Source organism: Dermacentor andersoni, chromosome 1 (assembly GCF_023375885.2).
Source record: "Dermacentor andersoni chromosome 1, qqDerAnde1_hic_scaffold, whole genome shotgun sequence".
NCBI classification, from domain to species: Eukaryota; Metazoa; Arthropoda; class Arachnida; order Ixodida; family Ixodidae; genus Dermacentor; species Dermacentor andersoni.
Window position 1 is genome coordinate 249624477 of NC_092814.1, and position 24234 is coordinate 249648710.

Genomic DNA, 24234 nt, shown 5'->3' on the forward strand with positions numbered 1-24234 from the left:
CCAGTCATAGCCATGGCTCAATGTATATGGTTACGTCTCAACAAGGCCAAAGGCGTTAGTTAGACGTTTGCCACGAGGCCACCCCCACTCGTCCATCAGCGCCTACCAAGAAGTCAACGCCGCGTTGACACCGACTGCTGACGGGTGCACAAAAGGCAGCCACCCCCACTACTACCTGCCAGCCTGAAGTAATGATGAAAAAGGCCAACGTCAAATGCTACCCAAGACCGGCGCCGACCGTGGATTCCCAGGTTGCTATCGTGTCTCCTATTCTATGCTTCGGGTGAGCGCAAAGTTTGGAGGTGCGGGTGCTGCTGAGCGTTGCGATAGCATGGGCGTGGTATCGCAGCCGATTCAACGATTGCGATTGGCTGCGATACAGTCGTCAGATTTCGTAGTCGAGTCGCCTGGGGAAGACGACGGTATTAAAAGCGGATACTTTTCATGCAGTCGAGCCGACGTCTCCTGATATGAACTCGGACGTTTAACATACTCCTGCATGGAGTGGGTTTCCGTAACTCGAGCCGTGTTAACTAATGTCAAATATACCCTTTTTCCTTCATTATTACTACTGGACGTATTGGTCGATGGGCTTGGTGGACTTCTTGCCCTAACGCCACCTATATGTTTCATGACTGCGGAATAAATAATGTGTTCTAATAAATTGCAAACAATTGATGTTAGTGAAATGGGCCTATAGTTACGTACATCTTTTCTTGGGCCACCCTTGTGAACGGCAACAACATTTGCCGTTTTTAAGTTGGACGGTAATACATCCTCTGACAACGATTTATCACATAGGTAAAGATAACTCGACACTGCTGTCGCACCTTGTTTTAGTACTTGTACTTGTATGTATTTCGTGTAATAGTTTCTTTTTATTTCTGACGCATTGATTTCTACTGGAGGCATTATTGGTACGTTTTTAAGAAACACTCGAGAGTCGCAGGTCCGCGCGGGAAGGAAAGCTCATATCATCGCGTGTAAGTCCTTTCGCAAAGGTGCGAAACTACGTACCTTGCCTGTTATCTTCAAACTAATGAAATTATTCAGACACTTGGTACGATGCATGCTGCTAACAGTAATGTGCATGAGGTGCTGGAATAGACTGCCGACTCGGGCATGCATTGTTGTATCGACAGAGTTCGTGCACTTTGGTACTGGCATGCGAAGGCGGGCAAAGCTGAGAGCAGTCAGCTAAATTCATCCAGGACACAATATCAGTTTTCGTCAGGTGACCTCAAGTGCTTACATTTATTTACACGTATTTCATATGATAGAAATGAAACTTTGAGGTCACGACGAGAAACTATACCTTGGAAAAGAAAATGCCCAGGAGCACAAGATGACAACTTCTGTAGTTTATGTTTAATTGCTTTTATTCTTTGGATGGGCGATAATACAAGGCATAGAGGTAATATGAAGATTTATTTCCGAAAGTGTAGACACAGTCTTCAAGATTACTAGCCAAAACAGTGTCTACAGCATAAACCAGTAGCAGTAATGTTAAAGTTCTTAAATATTTACACTTGTGGTACTTTGTGCTACATCGCAGTGAACTAGTGCGCAAAAGTTGAAAAGCGGTCTCCTACAAGCAAGGTCAGAGGCCGGAGGAAGATTACCTTAATTATATGAAGTTCATGATGCAATGCCTTAACGCGAGTTTGTCGCACACTGTGCCGTAACACGCTTCCTTCCACCGTCCCCACACAGAAGTTGAATCAGCCAAGGTGTGCGGTTTTATGAAGTGCATCCTTTATGCTTTTGACATTGGGCCCAACCTTACTCCGGCCTGTTAGTTGCTTAAAGGTCATTCAGTGCTGGCATCACAACGTTCACAAAAATATGTATCTTTTATACTGGTTCCTCTATTTGAATTGGAAGCCTTTTGCACGACGAGAGGCAATAGTTAGATTTATTACACAAGTCATTCTCTCAATTTTGTACGGCACTGTCGTAGTCTGAATAAGAATACGCCTTAGTCAACAACAAGATAGTCTCAAGATCTGCATATAGTATTTTGCTGGGAGTTCACAGATACAAGTACGCACAATACAAGGATGCCCGTTAAGACTAATCGATCGGATAAAACAGCTATTGCTCAAAGCTACCATGCATGCGCAGTAATAGAGCACATGAAACCACTTGCAAGAGGACTATAAATGCCAACTGAAGCAGCTTTAAACTTTAAGCTCCGGAAACTTGAACAAGCTGAAGTGTGACGCACTTAAACAGATCCATCAACAGAATTGAACATTGTAGTGTTGGACTACAGGCGACAGAAACAGAAGCTGAATTTGGTTACAAATGAAGCCACCGTGGCGTTACAAGAAGCTGCAACTTTTACCATAAAGTGAAAAGCTGACAAATAATAACATGTGGAGGTGAAAAGTTTACGGATGCGCAGTCACATTTTAAGGTTTGGCATATTTTCGTCTGTGTCAGTTGCTGAAACGTGGTAGCATGAAGACACACGCGCATGTGTCTCCACGCTGTATATCTGGTGCTTCTTGATCCATATTTTTGAAGATGAGGCTTGTCATCCACCAGAATGTAGCGAGAAACTGTAAAGGAAACCATTATGATTTTCTCGGAAAAAACAACTTTCCGGTTGGAGAAAAATTCTTGTTCTGGTGAGAAAATTCAGCACCACGCCTTTCCGAGGTCTACGAACAGAGCTAGTCAGCAAACTTTCAGTTGCCTGAATGAGGGCTAACTAACTAAAAAAAAAGTTGTAAGCAACCTGAATGGAGTTTCTTTTTGGATTGGCACTGAATTTCAGTGCAAATGGCCCTTTCTCATCGCCTCATGGTTATCTGCAGAACGCATTTCCTGCACCTTTTCCGCATCATGCAGCAATCAGCTTGAGAAAGAACGATATCAAAGACGAGGAGAACGTTAAGTGATGTGTTGCTTTTTTTATCAGCTAGAGCAGCGAATAATGTTAATAACGTGCCATCGCTATCGCAGCCTCACATCCCGGGAGAAGTCTCGTACACCCTGTTGACACCCGTATTTTTGGTGGAACTGCTAAACAGAATAAATGTCACTGTCAGCACCTTCTTATCGGACACTCCGTGATGCACTGTATGATATGTTCCAAAAAGTGATCGACAAAAAAATATTTCCCTTGCCTGTCCTGTAGCAGCATAAGCTCTGTCATCCGCGCGTGACCTCTTATCAGGCAAAAAGCACGCCGGCCTTTTTTGTTGAAGCGCTCTTACCGGTACAGCATTCATTTCATAACAGTAAGGAAGCTCAAGTGGCGCTTCTTGGATTGCTGCCAAGCAATTGCAGAGGCTGTAGTGGTTACTTTTTCCTGAGACAGCAGTCTCTCACGGACGTAAAAAGCCGATCTTACTGCTCTGAAAGACTGAGCTCACTTTTGCCGAGAGGACGCAGTAACCAAATCAAAACCTGATCCTCCGAATAGTTCAGTTCAGTAGTTCCGAACTCGAAACCTCTCAGGGTTCCGAGTTCTGTGCTGTAAAAAAAAAAAAAAAAAAAAAAAAAGAAATCAGATGCTGCATAGTGGAAATGCGTATTTCTTCATTTTGGGGCTGCTACTACTAGTGACTCAGCAATAAATGGAATTACCAACGAACATGCTTTGTATGTGAAACTCTTAGTGTAGCTCGTCAAAGGAAAAAAGAAAACTCTAACAGATAATCCTAATGGTATACGCGTTTCGATTTATCAAATAACAAGATTTCTTTTTTTTTTGCATAAGTAACGCTAGGCAGTATTTACGACGCTTGTGGCACCAGTGAGAGCGACACAGCCGTCAACGGCGCAGGTGAACCCCTGGACGCATTGACATGGTCCTTCACCCCTCGCGCCGAACCGGACATATTAGAATAAGACTTTCTCAACACTCGATGCCTAAATATTCCTTATTCAGATGTTAAGTTGCTTTCCCGTAAGAGCTTTCATGTGCTTTTCCGTAAAAGCACATTAAATGCAGTATGACTGACGTCTGCAGCGCAGGATTTTCATGAACGAGGTGTGAGCTGTGATGACTGCCCGGAGAAAGCAGCAATATACGGAACACTGTACAACACACTTGCCTATAGCGCGGAACGGCGTACTGCAGGCTACCTGCCCGACATTTACCGAAAGTCGCTGAATCGAGAGAAGTCGCTCTCGATTCGCAATATCTTAATATCTCTGCTGATGATAAAAGAGTGGTGCCTCATGCACTGGCAGGCCAGCAATAGCTGTGCAGCTGCGCAGCTAAGATACCACCGCAATCGGTATTAGGCCAAATGATGCGATAAGGGGGCATGCAGACACCATTTTGCAGTTTGATGGCTACTGCGCATTGGTCGGAGAATGGTGTCGTGCTATGAGCTTTAATATAACATGCACGAACGGTACTTGAACAATGTAATTATTCTTATTTCTGACAGCGATTTACATAACAGCGATTTAAATTGAGCTATGTATAAGGCTATTATTTTAACAAAAATGTAGCATTCAACTATTGCTTCATTTCTGTTCTTGCAATAGTTTGTTGAAGTACGAAAACTTACCACGAATACGTCCGCCACAAGGAACCATTTCCTTCATGGGCAGACGCGCAAACTTTGAAGGTGCCAGAATTTGTCGATCAAATAAGCACGCGATCATGGTCTGCTGCATTTTTACTTTCTAGAGATCAAGTTTCGTACATATCTGACAGTTACAACGGTGATATTAGGTTAAAAGCCATAGGTTTTCGATGCAAAGCTTTCTTACTGCTCTTTGTTTTTTTACGGTTTACAGGAACGTCAAAAGAATTTTGAGATGTAAGCGGCAGACATATGGTGAAGCCGTTTAAGCGATGCTTCAGAAAGTAGCGCAGAGAAACGCTATGGCACTATAGCTACGACTTGTCTCTAGTTTTGCATTGTTCTCCAGAATTTCTTGCTCTCAGAACAAGCACTTGCTGGACGCTGGCTATATCTGCAATATCACGGTTATCAGTACCTTAATATGTACTGGACCATGGTAATTTAACGATTCTATTACAAATCGTTTCCTTTTCACGTTGCGGTTCAAGCAGAGCTCCGCCTTCGTAATAACCAGATTCCATAATAAAGGAGAAAAATCGAGAGAAAGGAATTGTTACATTATACCGGCGCTGAACGCAGGATACAAGGAGGATACACACATAAGTTAGCTAGTACCGAAACCTACTAATATAGTGTATTTCGACTTCTTTAAACACTGCCCCCTCCCACTCCTTAAAATATAAAAAGAAAAGAGAAAAAGAAAAACACGTGACGCGGGAACCAGAAATGCTTTGCTTCCCAGCGCATTTATTCAGACGTATTCATGGACGACCACTTTCGGCGATACTATCCGTCTTGCGTGACTTAGTGCTCAACCAGCCAATCGGATCACCCGGTTTTGCTCAACCAGACAGTCAGCGCGCAGAGAAAGTGGTATCTCCGAAAGAGATGGTCCGAGAATGCGTCCCCTGGTTGTGGTTTTGCACGCGATGCGGTTTACTGGAATGCCTGCGTTCGCGTTGCTGCTATTTCTGCGCTGCGGGACTTGTGAGGCTGTAGGCGAGACGTGTGACGTCGTCTTTGCCGGCGAGGAAAATGGCTGTTGTGATGAGGTCGTTGGGCTTTCCGAATTTTCAGGCCTTTTTGCGGGGTACATAGGTGTTTAATACTTTGCAGACCGAATCTTCAGCACGCAGTCCACGTACCGAGCTTTCTCACAATGCTCAAAGCTGATGAGAGGGATTTCAGTAACACAATTTCCAGAGCCGAATGAACTGCTTCCGCCATTCTCTTAAATTGTGAGACCTCATCTGTAGTGCGTAAACTTTCAACTATTTTTCACAGGATCGTTTGTAGGAGGAAGCAAGGTACCAAAGGCAAATCAAGAAAAATTTAATGAAGGCATAAAGGTGGATTTCCTCTTTGAGTGTTTTCCCTGCAATCAAAATACCATGTAGTTCGATACTACATTTCACCGATACATAGATATATCCACCAACCGCATAGCAAATGAACTTTTTCATTTACTCTATGCCAAATTCTATAAACCACATATACCAGCGTCATTTTCATAGCATCTTGAGTGCAACGCTAAAATTCTGCCTTTTTGAAAAGACCATTTCTGGTTAAATTCAAAGCGAGAAGTAAAATAAAACAGTGACATTCAGCAAAACAAAGGATGACCACTTGAACCGGTATTTCTAACACATTTTAATCTGCTTCTGTAGTAACTGAATGAATCCGTTCCAAACGCGTTCAATTAATATCTCTGCTCAATTATGAAGTGTAAGAAAAAGTGTGCTCCGAGTTCTGGCACTCCATTCATTGCAGTCGAAAGACTCTAGTATGCGTTCATGACACGACCGCATGCGATAAATTTCGCCAGGCAGTACGTGCCACAGAGCCAAGAATAGATTTCGAACTTTCGACAGCTGGCCTAACGCGTAAGACATAAATGAGCGACAAGTGAGCTGCATCTGTGTAGAGCAGTTGCGTCGAACATTTTCGGTCAGCCGATGCGCCTCTCTCCGAACATACCTGCGCGGTGGGGTACACACGGACTAGAAGATGAAGTTTTACAGTTTAGCGAAGAATCGGCGAGAAGAGACATTCACAATTATTTGTTGTGCTTGTCGCAGTTATACATAAAAATTGCGTAACCCGGGAGTAAATAAAACTGAAGTCACTGGGTTATAGTTTCTTTTTCTTTTACTGCTAGGGTTTACTTTTTTTGCAGCCTAATCTGGAGCGAGTCTAAAAAAATACCTCTAAATAATGCCGGCGGTTGTTGCAAATAATCAGATGCACACAATAGACTGAATTTTTCATTTCTTACCGTGAAGATAGGGTTCTCATACTGTGGACTGTCAGGTGCCGCATTTATTTCGATTGTAAAGAAAAGCGTAACAATTTTGTTTGATCTCAAAACCTCAGCTTAACTTCGTGCCGCGCTTCCTAAATAAAATACCTGTATTTTGACGCATACGCACGGCAGGCCGCTGGAATTTATATAAGAAGACTGCATGTGAGCGTGCTTCAAGGATGTGCAGGGTAATTAGCAGCAAGTAATTAACGCGGCGCCACCTTCTAAGTTGTGAATGCTCCTTCTTTATCAGGCGACAACCTCAAAAGGCCGCCGAAGAAGAGGGAAATTAGCGCTGGAAAATAATGAACGCTTTCAATAGAAACGATGATGTGGAATTGTGGATAAGCTCGTGACTGTTGTTCTCGTAGCCAGTGGCCAGTGTGGTTGAGTGGGGTGGGACTCATAGAGGTTGAGGAGGACATAGAAACGACGATGAGCAGCGAATACTTCATAGATTCGCCCCGATGCACCGTTTATGGATGTTGGCGAGAAGTCGAAATCTGCCGGTGAGTCTTAAATATAATTGTTAGATGAACGGCCAGATTATTTCAGCAACTGTCAAATTCAGGTAGGCGCATCATTTTTTAGCACTATGTTGCTTGAGGCAGTGCGCTTGAAAAGTCCAGTTGACACTCCTGTATGGGAGCCAGATTAACTGAAATTAGAGTTGGTAATTTTTCTAGACTTAAGATATCTTTCGGAATCACTTCGTCGTCTTCGCTGTCCGTACTACAAAGAAATTAAGCGTCGAGCAGAACTACTAGTACAGTGCTTCGAAATTGAAGCCATCGGTGACCTTTGTGACCTTTGCAAACTGCTTCGGGACATTCATGAGAGTGATGGCAGAAATGATGCAAATAACCTTAGTACCTCCCAAGCGTAGATAATAAATTCTGCCTAATACTTACTACAAACATTGCCCTTGTACGTGTACGTTCCGAAATACGTAAAATCAAGACATATCACTGAAGAAGCGAACACATACTCCGCCCGTATTAGTGTCGTTCACTCATTTTCTGTTTGTTCAACCTTTCTATAAAAGGTCGCGCCCCCGCTGTATTAGTATAAAACAATGCCACGTGATTTCTTCAGAATGGCACTTCGCAAAGTGGCCTCTTTCCTGCGTGCTTACGACATCCAGGGAGGTACGACTATATATGACATGCAAGAGAGTAAGGGTGGCGGTGTGGGTAAATGCCAAAAATTCAGGCGAAAGTGTTCCAAGCCAAGTCAGTCACGTGTGCTTTGTTTCCCAACAGATAGAACACGTGCACCGCCCTTTGCTTGGTTTGTTCATCACGAGAGGTCAACACGTCCCCGCGCCGGCGGCCTCGCGCATGCGCTTTTGGCAACCACCAAAACTCGTTGCCATTCGTTAGAGGCGTTTCTCAATGTCGCAGCACCTTCGTTGATGTCATGTCCGCTATCATGATTGGCCGGCGGCGCTTCTTACGATCCGCTCGGGAGTAAGAAGCACTTTGTGAATTCTGCTCTGGTTTTATTTTATGTATATTGACGGCAACCAATCCGGCCGGGAAAATACATGTCGAAAAACGTAAAGTTAAGCATCGACCAAAATAGTTCTGACATTTAATAAGGTTTCGGCTCCCATAGAGGATCCTTGTACACAGTCACGTGGACTTAATTCATGTGAACAAGGCTCTCGTATGAGAGTCGAAGCGTCATTAAATTTCAGTACTGTTTTGGTCGGTGTTTCACTTCGCGTTTGTCGACATGTTCTTTCTTTTTTTTTCCTGAACTGATGGTGGCCCTATTTTTAACTAGGGAAACGCGGTTTAAAAACAAATGTGATTGTGTGTTTAATATTTATTTAACTAAAGCTTGCGTTTCTCATTAAAGAAACGCCAAGGAAGCCGTTGAAAGGTTCTAGGTTCTATTGTATCACTGTGATGATTACACTCGTACACACACAAAAATAAAGCAAGTTGTCTAGTATCTAAATGAAGTAGTTGAAGGTCCTAGCTCATTTGTATGAGCAGGTGACACCACATATTTTTCTGATGTAAGCACCCATGTAGACTACCTCCCTTGAAGATGACAAAAAATTGTGCCCGAATGTAAGCACCACCTACGTTCACGAACTGAGGTTGTCAACGTTTGAACCAATGTTTGGCGAATCCTTTGTGAAAGCGGGGCGTCGCGAGTAGGCTGTGCGGTACATACGACAGTAAGTTACGGGATAGCAATAGCAGCAGAGGCTGCTGTTGGCGGCACGAAGAACTTCGGAGGCTGCACGAAGGACTTCCCATCAAGTGAGAACCTCAATAAGGGGCTATATAATATACATGGTAATCACTAGATTACCTGGCTGGCTATAATTTCTCCTACAGTAAAAATGTTTTTGACGGTTACATTGCTATGTGTTTTCTGTCTTTCTTTGGAACCTAAGCATCCTCCACCGCAATGGTGGTTATCATAGGCTTGAAAATATAAAAACCTAGGTTCTTATATCTCCGAAAATGCAGCACGTCTGTGTAGATTCCGGGACACTTGAATGCCTGAAGAAGCAATCGAAACCTGCAGTAACATGATATATAACAATCATCATAGCACGTCTCCTGTAGTGTTTTAAGAGTCATATTGCATTGGCGTTGTTAAAACGCCACAATACGCAGCAGACGTGAGAGGTGTGCGTCAGGGTATGGAATGTGGTTGTCTGAAATGTGCACACATAGATAAATGCGACTTTTGCGATAATACAGAGCAATACTGGCTGGTTCTCTTTCCTGTACTATAAGCTACCTTCACACGGACAACCCGCACACATGACGGAATACGACTATAGAGGTTAAGAAGGGACCGCACAGCACCATGTCGTCACACTCAAAGCAGGTCACAAACAAATTCAGACGGCACTACATGACAGCGCTGTTTCAGCAAGCATCCAATAGGTCCTCTCTGGCGCGTGACAGCATCTGTAAAGAGACAAAACTCAATATAAGATGGCTATATAGAATACACTTTAGCAATGCCAACGCTTTCATACAGCCACAAATAGAGTAATTATGTTTTTTTTCTGCCTGAGTTGGCTCATAGTCAGTTCAACAGAACCCACGGACTTGAAGAGGGATTGATGCCGACTTTGCATGGGCTCAAAATTATAAGGAAATTAGTTTGTTACATTGTTCGAGAGATAAAGAAAATGTATCTTCCCTTTATCACTTAGAAGCAAAGGAGGGCAGGAATAATTCAAGGAGCTATTGTAGTATTGTGCAGCTGAAGCATCTGTTTGGGCAAGTACAAGTAATAACAATATACCGCGCGCTGTCACGTTGGAAATAAATATGTCAGGCAGATCGAATGGCATTGTTAATACCATCCGCTTTACATGTATAAATTAGCCTTTATTAAACAAACAAACAAACAAACAAACAAACAAACAAACTGCGCTACGTGGCATACTGTTCTACCAAAAAAAGCAATAACAAAAAAAAGCTATTCCATTAAAACTTGGAACGATGATCGATGTTTGCACCACTCCCTCTAACCTCCAGAAATAACTTTTCCAGATGCGGAAGTGGATTCTTAGCATTTCTGTAAAGTAATGCTCAAATTTTGAGCCAATGTTGATACAGAAACATATTGACTCCAGAACAAACAAAAAAAAAAATAATCGCTTGTGCAAGTATTTTACGCAAGTACGAAGGAGTTTCAGACAAGCGTCACGTGGCTGTGGCTTCTTGGTTACTGTAGCTAACTTTCTACGGTTGCACACGACCAAACAAAACTCCAGAGCAAGAAGAAACACCCAGAAAGGCCACGGGAAAGTGAGACAGACATAGAGTGGAACAGGAAGACAATCATTGGTGTAAGTGATGAGTGCGAAAATAAGATGACTTCCACAATCAGCGCTTGCGTTCTTCGGCGAGTGCTTCCTGTGCCAAGGCTCCACTGGTTTGTTTCAACGCTTTTTCATAGCTATATAAAATAATGATGTCGTTAACTGCCTCGAAACATTCAACCTCAATGCCGAGTCCAGGCTGCAGAACGAGACAGCGTTGTTGGATGTCTCGTAAGGCGCATTCGTTTAAAGACTTTTGCAAAGCGAATTGCTTTCCTATAACGATTGCCTTGGATGCTCAATGCTGCGTTGTAAAGTTAGCCTCCAAGCGCTTAATTAAACGAGTTCGCTGCGACGGAACCTTATTAGGAATTCGTAGCTGCGAATTGGACATTTTCGGGCGCGGAGTGCTGTATGCTCTCCGCGCCCGTCTGAAAAATAATGAGATTCACGAAATGTAATTGCATGATTCAGTTTTCTTTTTGAAAGAGAAGCTTTGAAGGTACTAAATTATGGAACTAGTTAAAAAAAAAAAACGTCCTGGCCTGCATTCGACATTACCCTTTGTATGCTGTATTGAAGCGCTTGAAGAGCGAATGCGGTTTGTTTTTTGTTTTGTTTTTGTAGTGCAGTTCCTGTGCTGTAAGACAACGCGGTATTGTTGTTAATTTTCTTCGGCTACAGAAGCCGAAATGTCAAACGCCTGCATGCCTCAGTGGCTCAGTGTTTGTGGCTTTCTGAAGAGCTTGGACGGGGGTTCACTTTCGTGCCGCGGCGACTGCATTCAGATGGGGGCGCGGCGCAAAACTGCTCATGTACTAGTTGAGCATTGAGTGCACGCACTACGAAACCCAGGTGGTCAAAATTTACTCCGTAGCCCTCCACTACGGCGTATTTTAAAGCTGTTCTGCATGGCTTGGTTCGGTAAAGCTAAATTAAGAAACTGTCGGACAAAACGAAATGTTGGCGCGGTCGGAGTGAACACTCGATAGTTACGAGCATGTGCTGCCAGCCAAATGAACGGCAGGCAGCGCGTTTACGTGTTTGCATCAGACCGAGGGAGACAAAGAGAGAGATAGAGAGAGAGAGGAGTGTTTTGATGGTGTGACCCGAAGGATGAAAACTTGCGTGTGTGGCTTTCTACGATTTCTGTGGCACAGCAGAGAAGCGTGATTTCTGACTGCTGTGAACGCGTGCAGAGAGCGCGAGTGTGCACCATGTTTGCGATGGCCAGCGTTAACTACGGCGGCGTGCACTAGCGGCGCATGCGCGACGTGTCCACGACATAACCTGTCCTTCTTACTCTCAAGGGTGCAGTTGCACACACTGGACAAGGGCGAACGACCGGGGTGTATACTGACCCACGATGGCGATCCGTCGCCAGGTCTGCCTGCAGTGGCACGGTCAGGGGTGGGAGTTGGGGGGACAGGGGGGCCAGGCCGCATTCAGGACAGCCGGTGCCAACGGTTGATCTGCTTGGGCGCTGCTGCCAGTGCGTCGGTCCAGTGTTGCTGCGCCAGTCCCCGGGCGAACATGAAGGATCCGAGGACGACGCGCCCCAGGCATCGGTCTGCACGGTGGTGCAAGTCGGTAGTGAGAGATACGAGGCATGCAACTTTCTAGAATTGAGCCTGTCTGGCCGACTTCGCGGGCAGCACACAGTCCTGAGCACCGATGTTCACATTTGAGGCGAGTGACTAAGCAGATCATAAGATTACGGAAATCGTACCAACCAACCTATGTGTGCAATTCATCAGGAATCATAATGGCGTGTTTCAGGATTTCGCTAAAGTACGGTCGAGAAAGTTATTAGCCTCGTCAAAAAATGCCGCAGAAACTAAGCTGGTATGAATATACCAAGAATGTATTCTCATGCGGAAATCACCAAACAGGGGATTAGGACATGTAATCAAGATCGTATTCGTGACATATGATGTGATAGACATATGAGAAATACACTCGGCATTTAATCAGAGCTTTAACAAAAGTATTTATTGAATTGCCAGTCTTCATTGCAAAATTGTCCTGACGGAGAGAGAGCGAAAAGAAAGAGAGGAAAGGCAGGGAAATCAACCGGATAGCGCCCGGGTCGCTGTCCTACACTGTGGGTACGGGGGAATAAAACAGGAAAAAGATGGAGAGAGGGGAGCACTACGCGCCCCACAAGTACAATCGGTCACTGAGGCCTGCGTTCTTAAAAAAGAACTGCAGTAGTGCAGCAGAAGCAATGTTACACTAGAATGCCAAGTACATCAAGTACCGAGCGTATAAAATTAGTGTCCTTTAGTACACTTCTTATTCTGCAAGACAGAATTGTCCAGCGCTGAAAAAAAAACAGGGGACACTGCTTGATATATGTGGTAATGAGATGCATTATGGTCGGCTCTCCGCAACAGCGAACCCCGAAATGGTTCAGTAAAATCGATTTAAGATGACGCGAAGCGAGTGCTACGGTCAACTACTAATATTGACCTACTGGCGGCAGTGAAATACACAGCAGTTCCCGCAAACCGACGACGATGGAATATACAGGCGTTAAACTACCGATCTTTCGAAGATGCGCTTTAAATAACAAAAAAAAAAGAACGATATCAGTTAAGCAAGATGAACTCAGTAAAGTGCAATTGTAAGAATAATTGCGAAATTTACACATTATATTAGGTCGAAGCCGATAGTTGATAGAGGCAAATTGATTTTGCAATATTCTCTCGGCGAAAACATAAATACAAATCGGACAACGGAATTTACCGCCACTCCTCATCGTTGTGTTTACCGGGGCTCAGTAGGCTCCGAAGGTATAAATCCACTATGGGCTAGATAAATTAAAATTTGGAGTCTGGGGTTTACGTGCCAGAACCACGACATCACAAACGCCATAATGACACACACACACACACACACACACACACACACGCACACGCACACGCCCACACACACACACACACACACACACATATATATATATATATATATATATATATATATATATATATATATATCTATATATATATATATATAGACGCGCGTATGAAGAGATTTATTGACGTTTCGGCCGGGGCCGGCCTTCATCAGAATACCATGCATGGCGGAGGTACAGTTTATATACATGCGCATATCAACCAGATGAAGATATGTTTACATAAAAACTGAAGAAAATGCGCGAACCGAATGCGTGTAAATCGTTCTGACGAACAGTTGATACATGCCTATACAGAGAATGCGTTTGCAAACACATCATTTCAAGGTACAGTCACAGAAACAGTACAGAAAGTCACAGCACAGTCACAGAACATTTGTCCAGCTACGTAGATTCTCTCATTAGTAATATCCCAGCTACATTTCCGTCTTACACAAGGGATACTACCGACTTTCTGTCAGATATTATCGATCTCAATATTCCTCAAGGCTCTCTTTTGGTTACACTTGATGTAGCATCCTTGTACGCCAACATTCCGCATGCAGGTGGCATCAGGGCAATCGTGAATTCTTACGAAGCAGCATTAGCCGAGAAACTAATCGACAGCAATACGTTGGCTACTTTGCTGGCACTTATGTTAGAACTAAACAACTTCGAATTTGAAGGTCAACACTATGACCAAGTTAGTGGAATCCACGTCAATGGGTGCGCGGATCGGACCGAACTATGCCAATATATTTATGGGTGAGCTAGAAAATAAATTTTTGCTAATTCGGGCGATAAAACCTTTGTATTACAAGCGTTACATCGACGATGTTTTTATGATTTGGTCACATGGTGAAGAGGAGCTGCTTTCCTCCATTTCTGACTTCAACAATGTCCATCCATCCATATCGTTTTCTCACACGTATTCTGCCTCTACTATTAACAACCCTGATGTCAGCGTTTCAGTGCTAAATGAAAAACCATCTACTGCCCTGTACAAAAAGCCGACAGACCGATATCAATATTTGCACTTTGATAGTAACCACGTTAAACATTGCAAGACTCGCATTCCTTTAGTCCAGCCTTATGTATCAAAAGAATCTGCTCTGCACAGTCCGGGTTTCAAGCAGATTGCGTAGCCCTAAATAACGCTTTAGTCAAACAAAATTATCCACCACAACTAATTGACAACGCAATAAAATGCGCAGACGTGCATGACCGTAGGATGCTTCTGTCCACTGCGAAGAAACCGACTCCCCCAGACAAATCTTGTCCTAACCCATTCTGCGTCAGTCCCGCGTGTTTCAGATGTATTAAAGAAACATCGAAATATTTTAATGACAAGTGAACGCCTCAAAGACATCTTCGCTGAACCGCCGAAAGTAGTATACCGTAGAGCTAGAAATAGTCGAGATATACTATCATCATCATCTAAGATTGACTGCCCTGACGCCATCGGAAGCCATCTTTGCCGAAAACCGCGATGCAAAGTATGTCCCTACATGTGTACATAGCTGCAGGTCACTAGTACGGCTTCAAACTTTCATTTAAAAATCAAAAGTGATTTTAACTGCGATACTAAAAACGTAATATATATGCTTGAATGTACACTGCGCAAGAAACAGTACAGTGGACAAACAGAAGGGTCTTTTACATTTCGCTTTAACAATCCCAAATCCCACGCTAATACGTTGCCCAACCTACCCATCTCAAAACACGTACATCTCCCTGACCCCTCATTTGATAAGATGAAAGTCACGTTGCTTGAATCGGGATGTCGTTCAAATTATGACAAAGAAGCCCGTGAATACTTTCTTATCTAGAAGTTTGATGCTGTCGCGTCTGGTTTGAATGAAAGTGTTGGAAAATTGAGTTGCCTGGCCACAAAGCCAGTCACATCTTCCCTCGTTTCCCTTCTTTTTGAACAGTACGACACTATTTTGCCCTTTTACCAGCACGTCACTATTTTTCGCCTTTGTTTTCATTTGTTGTTCTTGATTGGTGACATAGCGCCTATTCGGTGACGTTTTTTGCTGTCACCTGATAATTATTTCGAATGTCATATTTTTTGCGTATCTTGAAATGATGTGTTTGAAAACGCCATCTGTTTAGACATGTATCAACTGTTCGTCAGAACGATCGACACGCATTCTGTTCGCGCATATTTTTTTGTTTTTATGGAAACATATCTTCGTTTGGTTGATATGCGCATTTATATAAATCGTACCTTCGCCATGCATTGTATTCTGATGAAGGCGGGACCCCGGCCGAAACGGCAATAAATCGCTTCATACGCGCGTCTACTTCACCATATATATATATATATATATATATATATATATAGATAGATAGAGAGAGAGAGAGAGAGAGAGAGAGAGGTCACCTGTCAGAGAATACGAGAATTTACAAGACCTTATGGTAGGACACAGTTCAGTTTCCCAGCCTAACCCGCCGTGGTTGCTTAGTGTCTATGGTGTTGGGCTGCTAAGAACGAGGTCGCGAAATCGAATCCCGGCCACGGCGGCCACATTTCTATGTGGGCGAAATGCGCAAACAGCCGTGTACTTAGATTTACGTGCACGGGTGGTCTAAATTTCCGTAGTCCACCACGACGGCGTGCCTCATAATCAGAAAGTGGTTTTGGCACGTAAAACCCCATAATTTAGTTTCACAGCCTGAGCCCTCTCGCACAACTTAGAATCTGGCGTCTCTCAGCGGTGTAATCTTCCTTCATGTAATTGTCGTAAACTTCGCTACCTCTAATCCTGCTTCGCCTTTCCGACGAAACTGCAGCCTGTCCCTTTTTCTATGAGTCGGAGCATAAGCGCTGCTGCTCAGGTCTGCTGTTGATTCTGATTTCGAGTGAATCCAGCTTGGCCTCATTTCGGTTACTGACGGAATTATACAGTGTTTCCCAACTATCACGCACCAAGACTTAAAGAAAGAGCAGTGCGTTACTCGAAGAAAACATAGTGCATATTGTTTCCAGTACAGTGGAGTAGCTGCCAGTAATTGTTTCGTCACTGAGATTTATTTCGGTAATTGCAATGAATTATATAACTTCAGAAGTACTGTCCTAATTGTCAAACTGCCTATGGGACATGTAGGCACCCCCAAATGACATTGTGGTGATGTGCCAAGAGACGCCTGGACGACGACGAGCTGGCGTTGAAAACATGCAAGCACGTACACCGCGGCCTGCATCGCCTACAAGGACGACGCCTCTCTGCACATGAGCACGTGGCGTAGCAAAATAATAAATCAAGAATAAAACTACGAATGAGCAAGCGCCACAAAAGAGCGCTCAGCGAATCGGCAAGAAACTCGTGGCTCAGGCAGCCGAGAGAAGGCGAAGAGTCGGCAGTGAAACGGAGCTGAGAAGAGGAGCGAGGAAGACGCGTTGGCTTGGGTCGGACGTCAACGTTCGGGAGGCCAACCGCATATCGGAGGGACCCGGTCGAGCGGCAACGCATGAGGGGACCTCGAATCGACACGTCTTCAGCTCCCGTCAACCTGCCGATCAACCTGAGTGTTCGAGAGCCCGCCTGCCACCTCCGCTCTTACAGTTCGCCGAGCGACGCAACACCAACCAAACTGTAAATGCGCGGAAGTAGCCGCTCTGAACGCTGTGTAGGGACGCTTGATCTCACTTGCTCCCATGCACTGTGCCCGTGTGCTTGTATTTTGGATGTTTGAATATATGTTTGTGTGCAGTGGTTGTTTCCATTCGTTTCTTGGCGCCCTCGGAGGCATCTATCACTCACAGAATTTTCAGCCTGCTCCCCAAATCACATCTTAACAGATACCTAACTGCGATGTGTTCAGCGACGTACTAATTGCGTACAATTTTTCCCGACTGGCAAAGAAACCTCACGAAATATGAAAAATACCATGTGACTGCGCACCCACCCACATCATAAAGCAGCGCCCTGAAATAAGCTGATTGAAAGCAACTGCATGGCCAGTCGCAAACCCGAAGAGACAGCGCATCACCTTGATAATGGTATGGAAGGAACACCAACAGCAGGTTTCGCGTTTCGGGGCTATTCCTTCCTCTTATTTCTACGGCACGCCTATTAACCGTTTCTCAAGGCCGACCGACTGATCACATTGATAACAAAAGCCTCTTGATATTGCGGCCGAACCGCCGCTCTAACCACGCACAGAATGCGAAAAGAAATGTAATAAGCACAGAATGTTTCAAAATACGGGCTCCGCTCACACCGCATCGAAAGAATGCACGCGCAGCTATATTTTGCGCCAGAAACTTGCTGCGGACAAAAGCCAAGTTAAAGTAACGGTTTTATTTTTCATGAAAGTGTATGTGTGCTGCAAAAACAGGTTCGTGACAAAATATAAATGCGAAACAAAGAGACCGAAAATCGACCCACGTGTAGAGAAAAGGAAAAACCAGTTCGTTCAAGAAAGAAAATATATCACTTCTAAATGAACCGAATTGGCAATCGGGATGTCTGCACAAAAAACAAAAACAAAAAGAAGCATCAGATTTCAGTGTGTCCTTATTATCAATGAATTCATAAGCCCCGTTGAAAATCAGCTGCTGCCTAGAGGGCGTGTACGAATAGGTCTCCTTCTGCAGCTAACGCTGTACTGAGTCCGCTTTGTCACATCTTCAGTGGCTTTCTTGATAACCGATGCTGGAATTATACGGCAGGCATCCGTTATCTTTGCCTTGAACTTACCAGACGTCCGTATTGATCATGTAAGCATGATCTTTCGCATAACCCCAAAGAAAGAAATCGAATGGGGAGAGGTCAGGTGACGTAGCCGGCCAATTTACAAGCACGTGCCTTCCAATCTATTGCGCATGAAAAGTCGTATCCAGCCAGTTTCGTGCTCGGCTGCTGCTGTGCGCGGGTGCCCCAACTTGCTGATGCCACACAAATGGAAGACGTGACAGCGGCAATTCGTTGAGAAACTCATCAACTACTCCTTCAAGAATTTTGTCCATGTAACGCTGTCCATTCAGTGTGTGATCGAAGATGAGACCGATAGCACCGGCGTAAATTCAGCACCACACATTGAACGACCGCTGGTACTGGTGCCGATTGCGCTTCAATATAACACTTAGCAGTGTTGCTTGCCCAATCTGCCAAGAAAAAAAAACTTCTACTTTGCCTTCGTCTAGCGTGTCCACATCGCACGCTCCTTTAAATAACGGATCTCTATCTATAAGGTAATGTTTTGCATGTTTTGAACATCACTCAATGTGAGGGGCAGAGATGAAGGCAAATCCGCAGTTTTTTTTCTTGATAAACCAAGGAAGTGTGTGCTGTATTGAATGATTCAGACCATAAAAGGCAAACTTGCTGCAAAATTTTAGCAAGAACAGAGCAGTGATAAGCACAAGATCTTCTTTTCAGGATTTTAAAAACAAAACGCAGGTCATGAACTGTACAGGACGGAAATGTTCCCTTGCTAGCCAGAATATTGTTCGGATTATTGAAGTACTCGGTCAAGAACTTCAATAAAACTTTGGTTGGGGCTAGTTGGTACATAGTATTTTGAAGACGAAAAATTCAGCGCAAACACCCAGGGCAACCCACACTACAAGCACTGGTGCTGACTAACAACTTTCTTACAGTAGAAGTTCATCGTGAAGACACACAAAAAGACGTGCCTACTGTAATAGAAAGGAACTTCAATAAAACTTCGGTTGTTAGTTAGCGCTAGTGTTTGTCTCGTCTTTTTTTTGTGGGTTGTGCAGGGTGTTTGCGCTGAATTTTTCGCTTTCAATATACTCAGTCACGAGATGGTTTGGGTGGCGCAGTGGTCACTCCACATTTTTCGGTGAAGTCTTGATGGTTGGAGTTCTGAGTAACGTATGATCGCGATATTGCGCACAAAACCAAAAAAAAAGAAGAAAGGAATGTTGAAGGTAAGACACCTATGCAATGTCCGAGTAACTTTGCTGAACATCCACGAAGCGAATATCGCATACGTGCGATCAGATATGGCGTTTGTATAGCCTTTCCATATTATTAAGTAGTGCTCCTATAACACGATGTTAAAAGCGTGTTGTCTAAGAACGTGCTAAAGGCCGCGGGCGCACACTTCTGGTGCGGCTGTTGCCTACGGACCGGTCGTGATGACTCGCCTTATTAAAATTAAATTCTAGGGTTTTACGTAACAAAACCCCCATTGAGTCACGTCGTAGTGGGGGAGTCCGGATTAATTTTGACCTCCTGGGGTTCTTTAACGTGCACCCAATGTAGAGTACAGGGGTCTTTGCGCATTTCACCCCCATCGAAATGCGGCCGCCGCGGCCAGTATTGGATCTCTCAACCTCGGGCTTAGCATCGCAGCACCAAGGCCACTACGCCACCACGGCGGGTAGACTCGCCTTATCACTGGCACATATAGAGAGGCGCACAAAGAAAGCTTCACAATGTGGTGCTATGTATCTATGTTGAGCCTCTAGTTCCATTATTGCTATTTCTGACGCAGCGAACCCCGAGGCTGCCATAAGTGCAAGAAGCGACGTCCAGCCATAGAGTTTCATACAATAATTCCTAGAGGAAACTCTGGCTAGCGTCTAAAGAAGCTGAAATGAAGGCGGTTAAGCCAGCATGGTAATTATGGCAGGTACATTTATTTGCCTAAAATTTGTCATTAAGCCTTCAAATGGCTTCGTGAACTTGTAAGCTCGTCATTTTCAGCAAAGTACTGAGTAATAAATAAGTAAATAAACTGTATTACAATTGTCCGACGGCAGGATTCGAGCACGAGACCTTTAGCAGAGAAGCCGGATATCGAAGCCATTACGCCACGGATGCATGCGTCGACAAGTGACATAAAATGCCCTCATGGATTTATCGAAGGCAAGCCAGAGCCTTGAGGCGCTCGGCGCATTTTGACTTAGTCACTTCGATAAGCTGAACCGTTACAATTATTAGCGATTGCACGTGATTGCAACGTATTCTGCCCTTTGAAAAGTATAGATTTCTCTGAAATTTACGACAATGAAGGCATACAAAGCGTAGTAAACGAATCCACAAGCACGAAGATCTGACAAATCTATGTACTTCCCATCATTCCCATGGTGGCTGAACGATTGCAGCGCCAGAGTTCCCTCTTGTAATTATTGTAGGAAACTCTATGCGTCCAACCACAGACATAACGATAGAGCTCTGTTTCGCTCAGATACTGCTTTAAATTTGTCAATCTCCTTTTCACCCACGGGGCATCATAGTAGGTGAGCACAAAAAATAAACATATACGGAACTTGTTGAAGAACACTCAGCTGTCCTGCGTCTTAGAATTTGAGTTCCTTTATTTCGCCGGCCCCAACCCTCGATAAATAATAACGTAACGTGCAGTTTAACTAGCGCGAACAAAATCCTAATCTCAACGTGCCCCGGCCCACTGAAGCACAGGGAGCAGCGTGTGTGAGAGCGATAAAGATATGATCTTGAAGATATCTTGCCTAATAGACTGCTGCATTTCTCCGTCAAAATATTGCAAATGTTGCTTAGATAAGGCATATTTATGCAATAGGCTATATAATGCATATATTGTTGCAAAAGCCTTATTGTTGTAACAGGCAACAATAAGGCATACTGCCATTAATATTTCTCGCTCTTTCAGAGGTTCTAAAGATTTTGAATTCTGATACGCTGGTGTTATTTCATCACAATTTAGTAATCAAATGTAGGAAGCTGGGCGAGTGAATAGAACAGTATATGCTCAAGTAAAACTCTTGCTTGGGCTAGTTGGTTCATGCTTGAATTAGTAAAGTTTACTAATTACTAGAACAGTATATGTTTACCAACAGCGCGAACAGATGAGACGGAACACAAAGGAAAGGGGACGCCACATGAGCGCTCGTATGTCTTTGTGCTTCGGCTGATTTGTCTGAGCTGCAGGTCATCATTTACTCCGCAGCTTATTGCAGTCTTAGTAGGCAAACTTACCCTACTTCGAATGCTTGCATTAATAGTCTTTCCTTCAACGTCATTTCCTTCGCGTGTCCACTGGTGCTGTGCACAAAAAGGCCGCGTTTTTATCCCTATTATCACGAGCCATACTCTGTACCATCTACGTCAGCTGCACTTTTTTTTGGGCATACTTCTCTCTCTCTCTCTTACTTTTTTTGTCTCTAATGCTTATCCACGTATCTAGAGTGGATTGATGGCCGCCATTTCTCGAAGAAACAGCAAGGAAGAAAAGGGAACGTGCACATATTTGTCTTAACCCTATCGGCCCTGAACTTTTTCCTAGAGGCAGAGATCTCTTTGCTTGACATATTTAATGTGAACGAGCTCTCATAAGCATGATACCAAAGGAAAAAAATTTAATTCTACAATTTTTTAGCGAAGCCACGGATATGGGGCCAAATGATGCCACCAGGGCTCAAAGGTTGTCAGTCAACAAGTGATGTATTTTTTTCAAAAAGCGTACAGCTTTCTTATATTTTTTATTGTAAGGGCCAAAAAAGTTGGATTTTATTACGGTCACACGTTAGTCTGGCTCTTGTAATGTTCAAACATGGAAACATAACTGAATAAAATAAAAATAATCTTATCTCAGCTGCTGAGATCTGCTGTACTATGTTTATTTATTTTAACATATTTTTATTGCACAATAAAATTAGGAAGCCAGATGCGCAACTTGTGTGACGCTGACAACGTTCTAAAGTGAAACGAAGAGTGTTACTGCTACTATTGATTTTCTGAGTTTTATTTGCTTGAGTTTGAATTAGAAAGCCCCCAGAGACGCGAAGAGTGTTTGGCTCCAAAAGGAACGAAGCCAAGTGGACGCACCCTCCACTCTTCGCTCAACCGGCTCTACCGGAGCTCAGACAGCGTTCTGCTTCCACGGTTGGCCATGAGCCTAGAACGGGCACACATTAGCGTTCCTTCAGTAGCTGTATGCGTACCACACCGTTGTGAATGTGAAGCTAAACTTGTGTAATCATTATTCCTTCGGACGCTGACTAACACCAATGAATCTCCTTCGGTCTCATATCGCGCACCATCGAGGTGTAACACCTGCAACGCCGCTGGCGCACTCCTCAAGGGGTCAGTGCCCGGAGGCACCTTCAGGGCAAAGCTAAACCTTGCTGCCGCTTTCAATGCTTCGCCTTCGGGTGAAACTGACAATATTTTACAGCGAAGCTATATACCTCTACCATCCAAGAAAATTTTCGTGTCATAAGCAAAAAAACTCCCCATACGTAGGCCAATCCCGAAGATAGTGCAATACCGGGCCGACCCGCGGCGGAGGTGAAGCAGGCGTCCAGCACTCCCCATACGTGGGCCGATCCCAAAGATAGTGCAATATCAGGCCGACCTGCAGCGGAGGTGAAGCAGGCGTTAAGCACTCCCCATAAGTGGGCAGATCGCGACGGTAGTGCAATGCCGGCCCGACCCGCGGCGGAGGTGGTGCAGGCTTTAAGCACTCCCCATACGTGGACCGATCCCGAAGATGGTGCAATACCGGGCCGACCCGCGGCGGAGGTGAAGCAGGCGTCAAGCACTCCCCATACGTGGGCCGATCTCGAAGATAGTGGAATGCCGGCCCCACCCGCGGCGGAGGTGGAGCAGGCGTTAAGCACTCCCCTACGTGGGCCGATCACGAAGATAGTGCAATGCCAGGCCGACCCGCGGCGGAGGTGCATTTCGCCATTAAGGTGCCCACATACACAGCTTCGTTGGTCATCCTTCTTCACAGAGTGGAAGGGCACTGAGATTTTTTGTTTCCTGCTGATCTGTCATCAGCAGCCCTTAGACAGCTCACGCTACTATATTTGTACGAGAACTACCGTGACTCTACGCATATTTACACTGATGGATCTGTCCTTCCAAGCAGCTCCGCGGCGGCAATCGTCATACCAGCGAAAGCTACAACAATTAAATTTAAGACGACCCACGCGACAACATCGACGGCAGCAGAGCTCGCAGCGCTCTTTACTGCCCTTCATCACATTGGTGATGAACCGCCACACAAATGGACAATATTCTGCGATTCGAAGGCGGCACTGCAGTCTCTACTGTCACCTTTACGACGCGGACCGCACGAACAGTTCATATTCCATATTACAGAGACGTTACACCATATAAGTGATGCAGGCCATGAAATAACCTTCCAGTGGCTTCCAAGTCACTGCGGGATTATCGACAATGAACGGGCAGATTACGCTGTCCGCTCAGCCCATACTGAGGAGCGCCACGTCCCAATTCCTGTTTCTAGAACTGACGCGGCACGGAAGCTCCGCCTACTTGCTAGGCAGTGCACCGCGTCGCAATGGAATGAGCCACATTTAAGAAATACGTGACTGTACTCACTTGATCCAACATTAAGCCTTCGAGCGCCATCATAGCTTCGCCGTAGAGACGCCACGCTTTTATATCGACTTTGGTTGGGCGTTGCCTTTACTAAAGCCTATGCCTTAAGCATAGGGATGGCCGACACACCAACCTGTGACCACTGCGGCCATGAAGAATCAATTGGCCATATTTTGTGCGCCTGCCCGGAGTACAGTCCACAGAGGGCATGCCTTAGCCACGAACTTGACCAACTGGACGACCAACCGCTATCCGAAAAAAGAATACTACAACATCGAAAGGACCTACCTTCACAGAAGAAGGCCGTGCAAGCGCTTTTGCGCTTCTTGCGATCTACCGGCCTGTGTGAACGACTTTAACTGGAA

The 24234-nt window shown here is 44.6% G+C and overlaps 1 protein-coding gene across 1 annotated transcript in view; it reads right to left on the reverse strand.

Moving 5' to 3' along the window:
- Positions 1-1361: 1361 nt before the first annotated feature.
- The window catches only part of LOC126548218 (synaptotagmin-15-like), a 419497-nt gene continuing 396624 nt past the window's right edge, over positions 1362-24234 (reverse strand). The window contains exons 9-10 of the mRNA XM_050196361.3: positions 12022-12230; positions 1362-9794 (exon numbers count right to left, since the gene is read on the reverse strand). Coding sequence (XP_050052318.2) covers positions 12106-12230 — 125 coding nt within the window. The 3' untranslated portion in view covers positions 1362-9794; positions 12022-12105. The remainder of the gene's footprint in view (positions 9795-12021; positions 12231-24234) is intronic.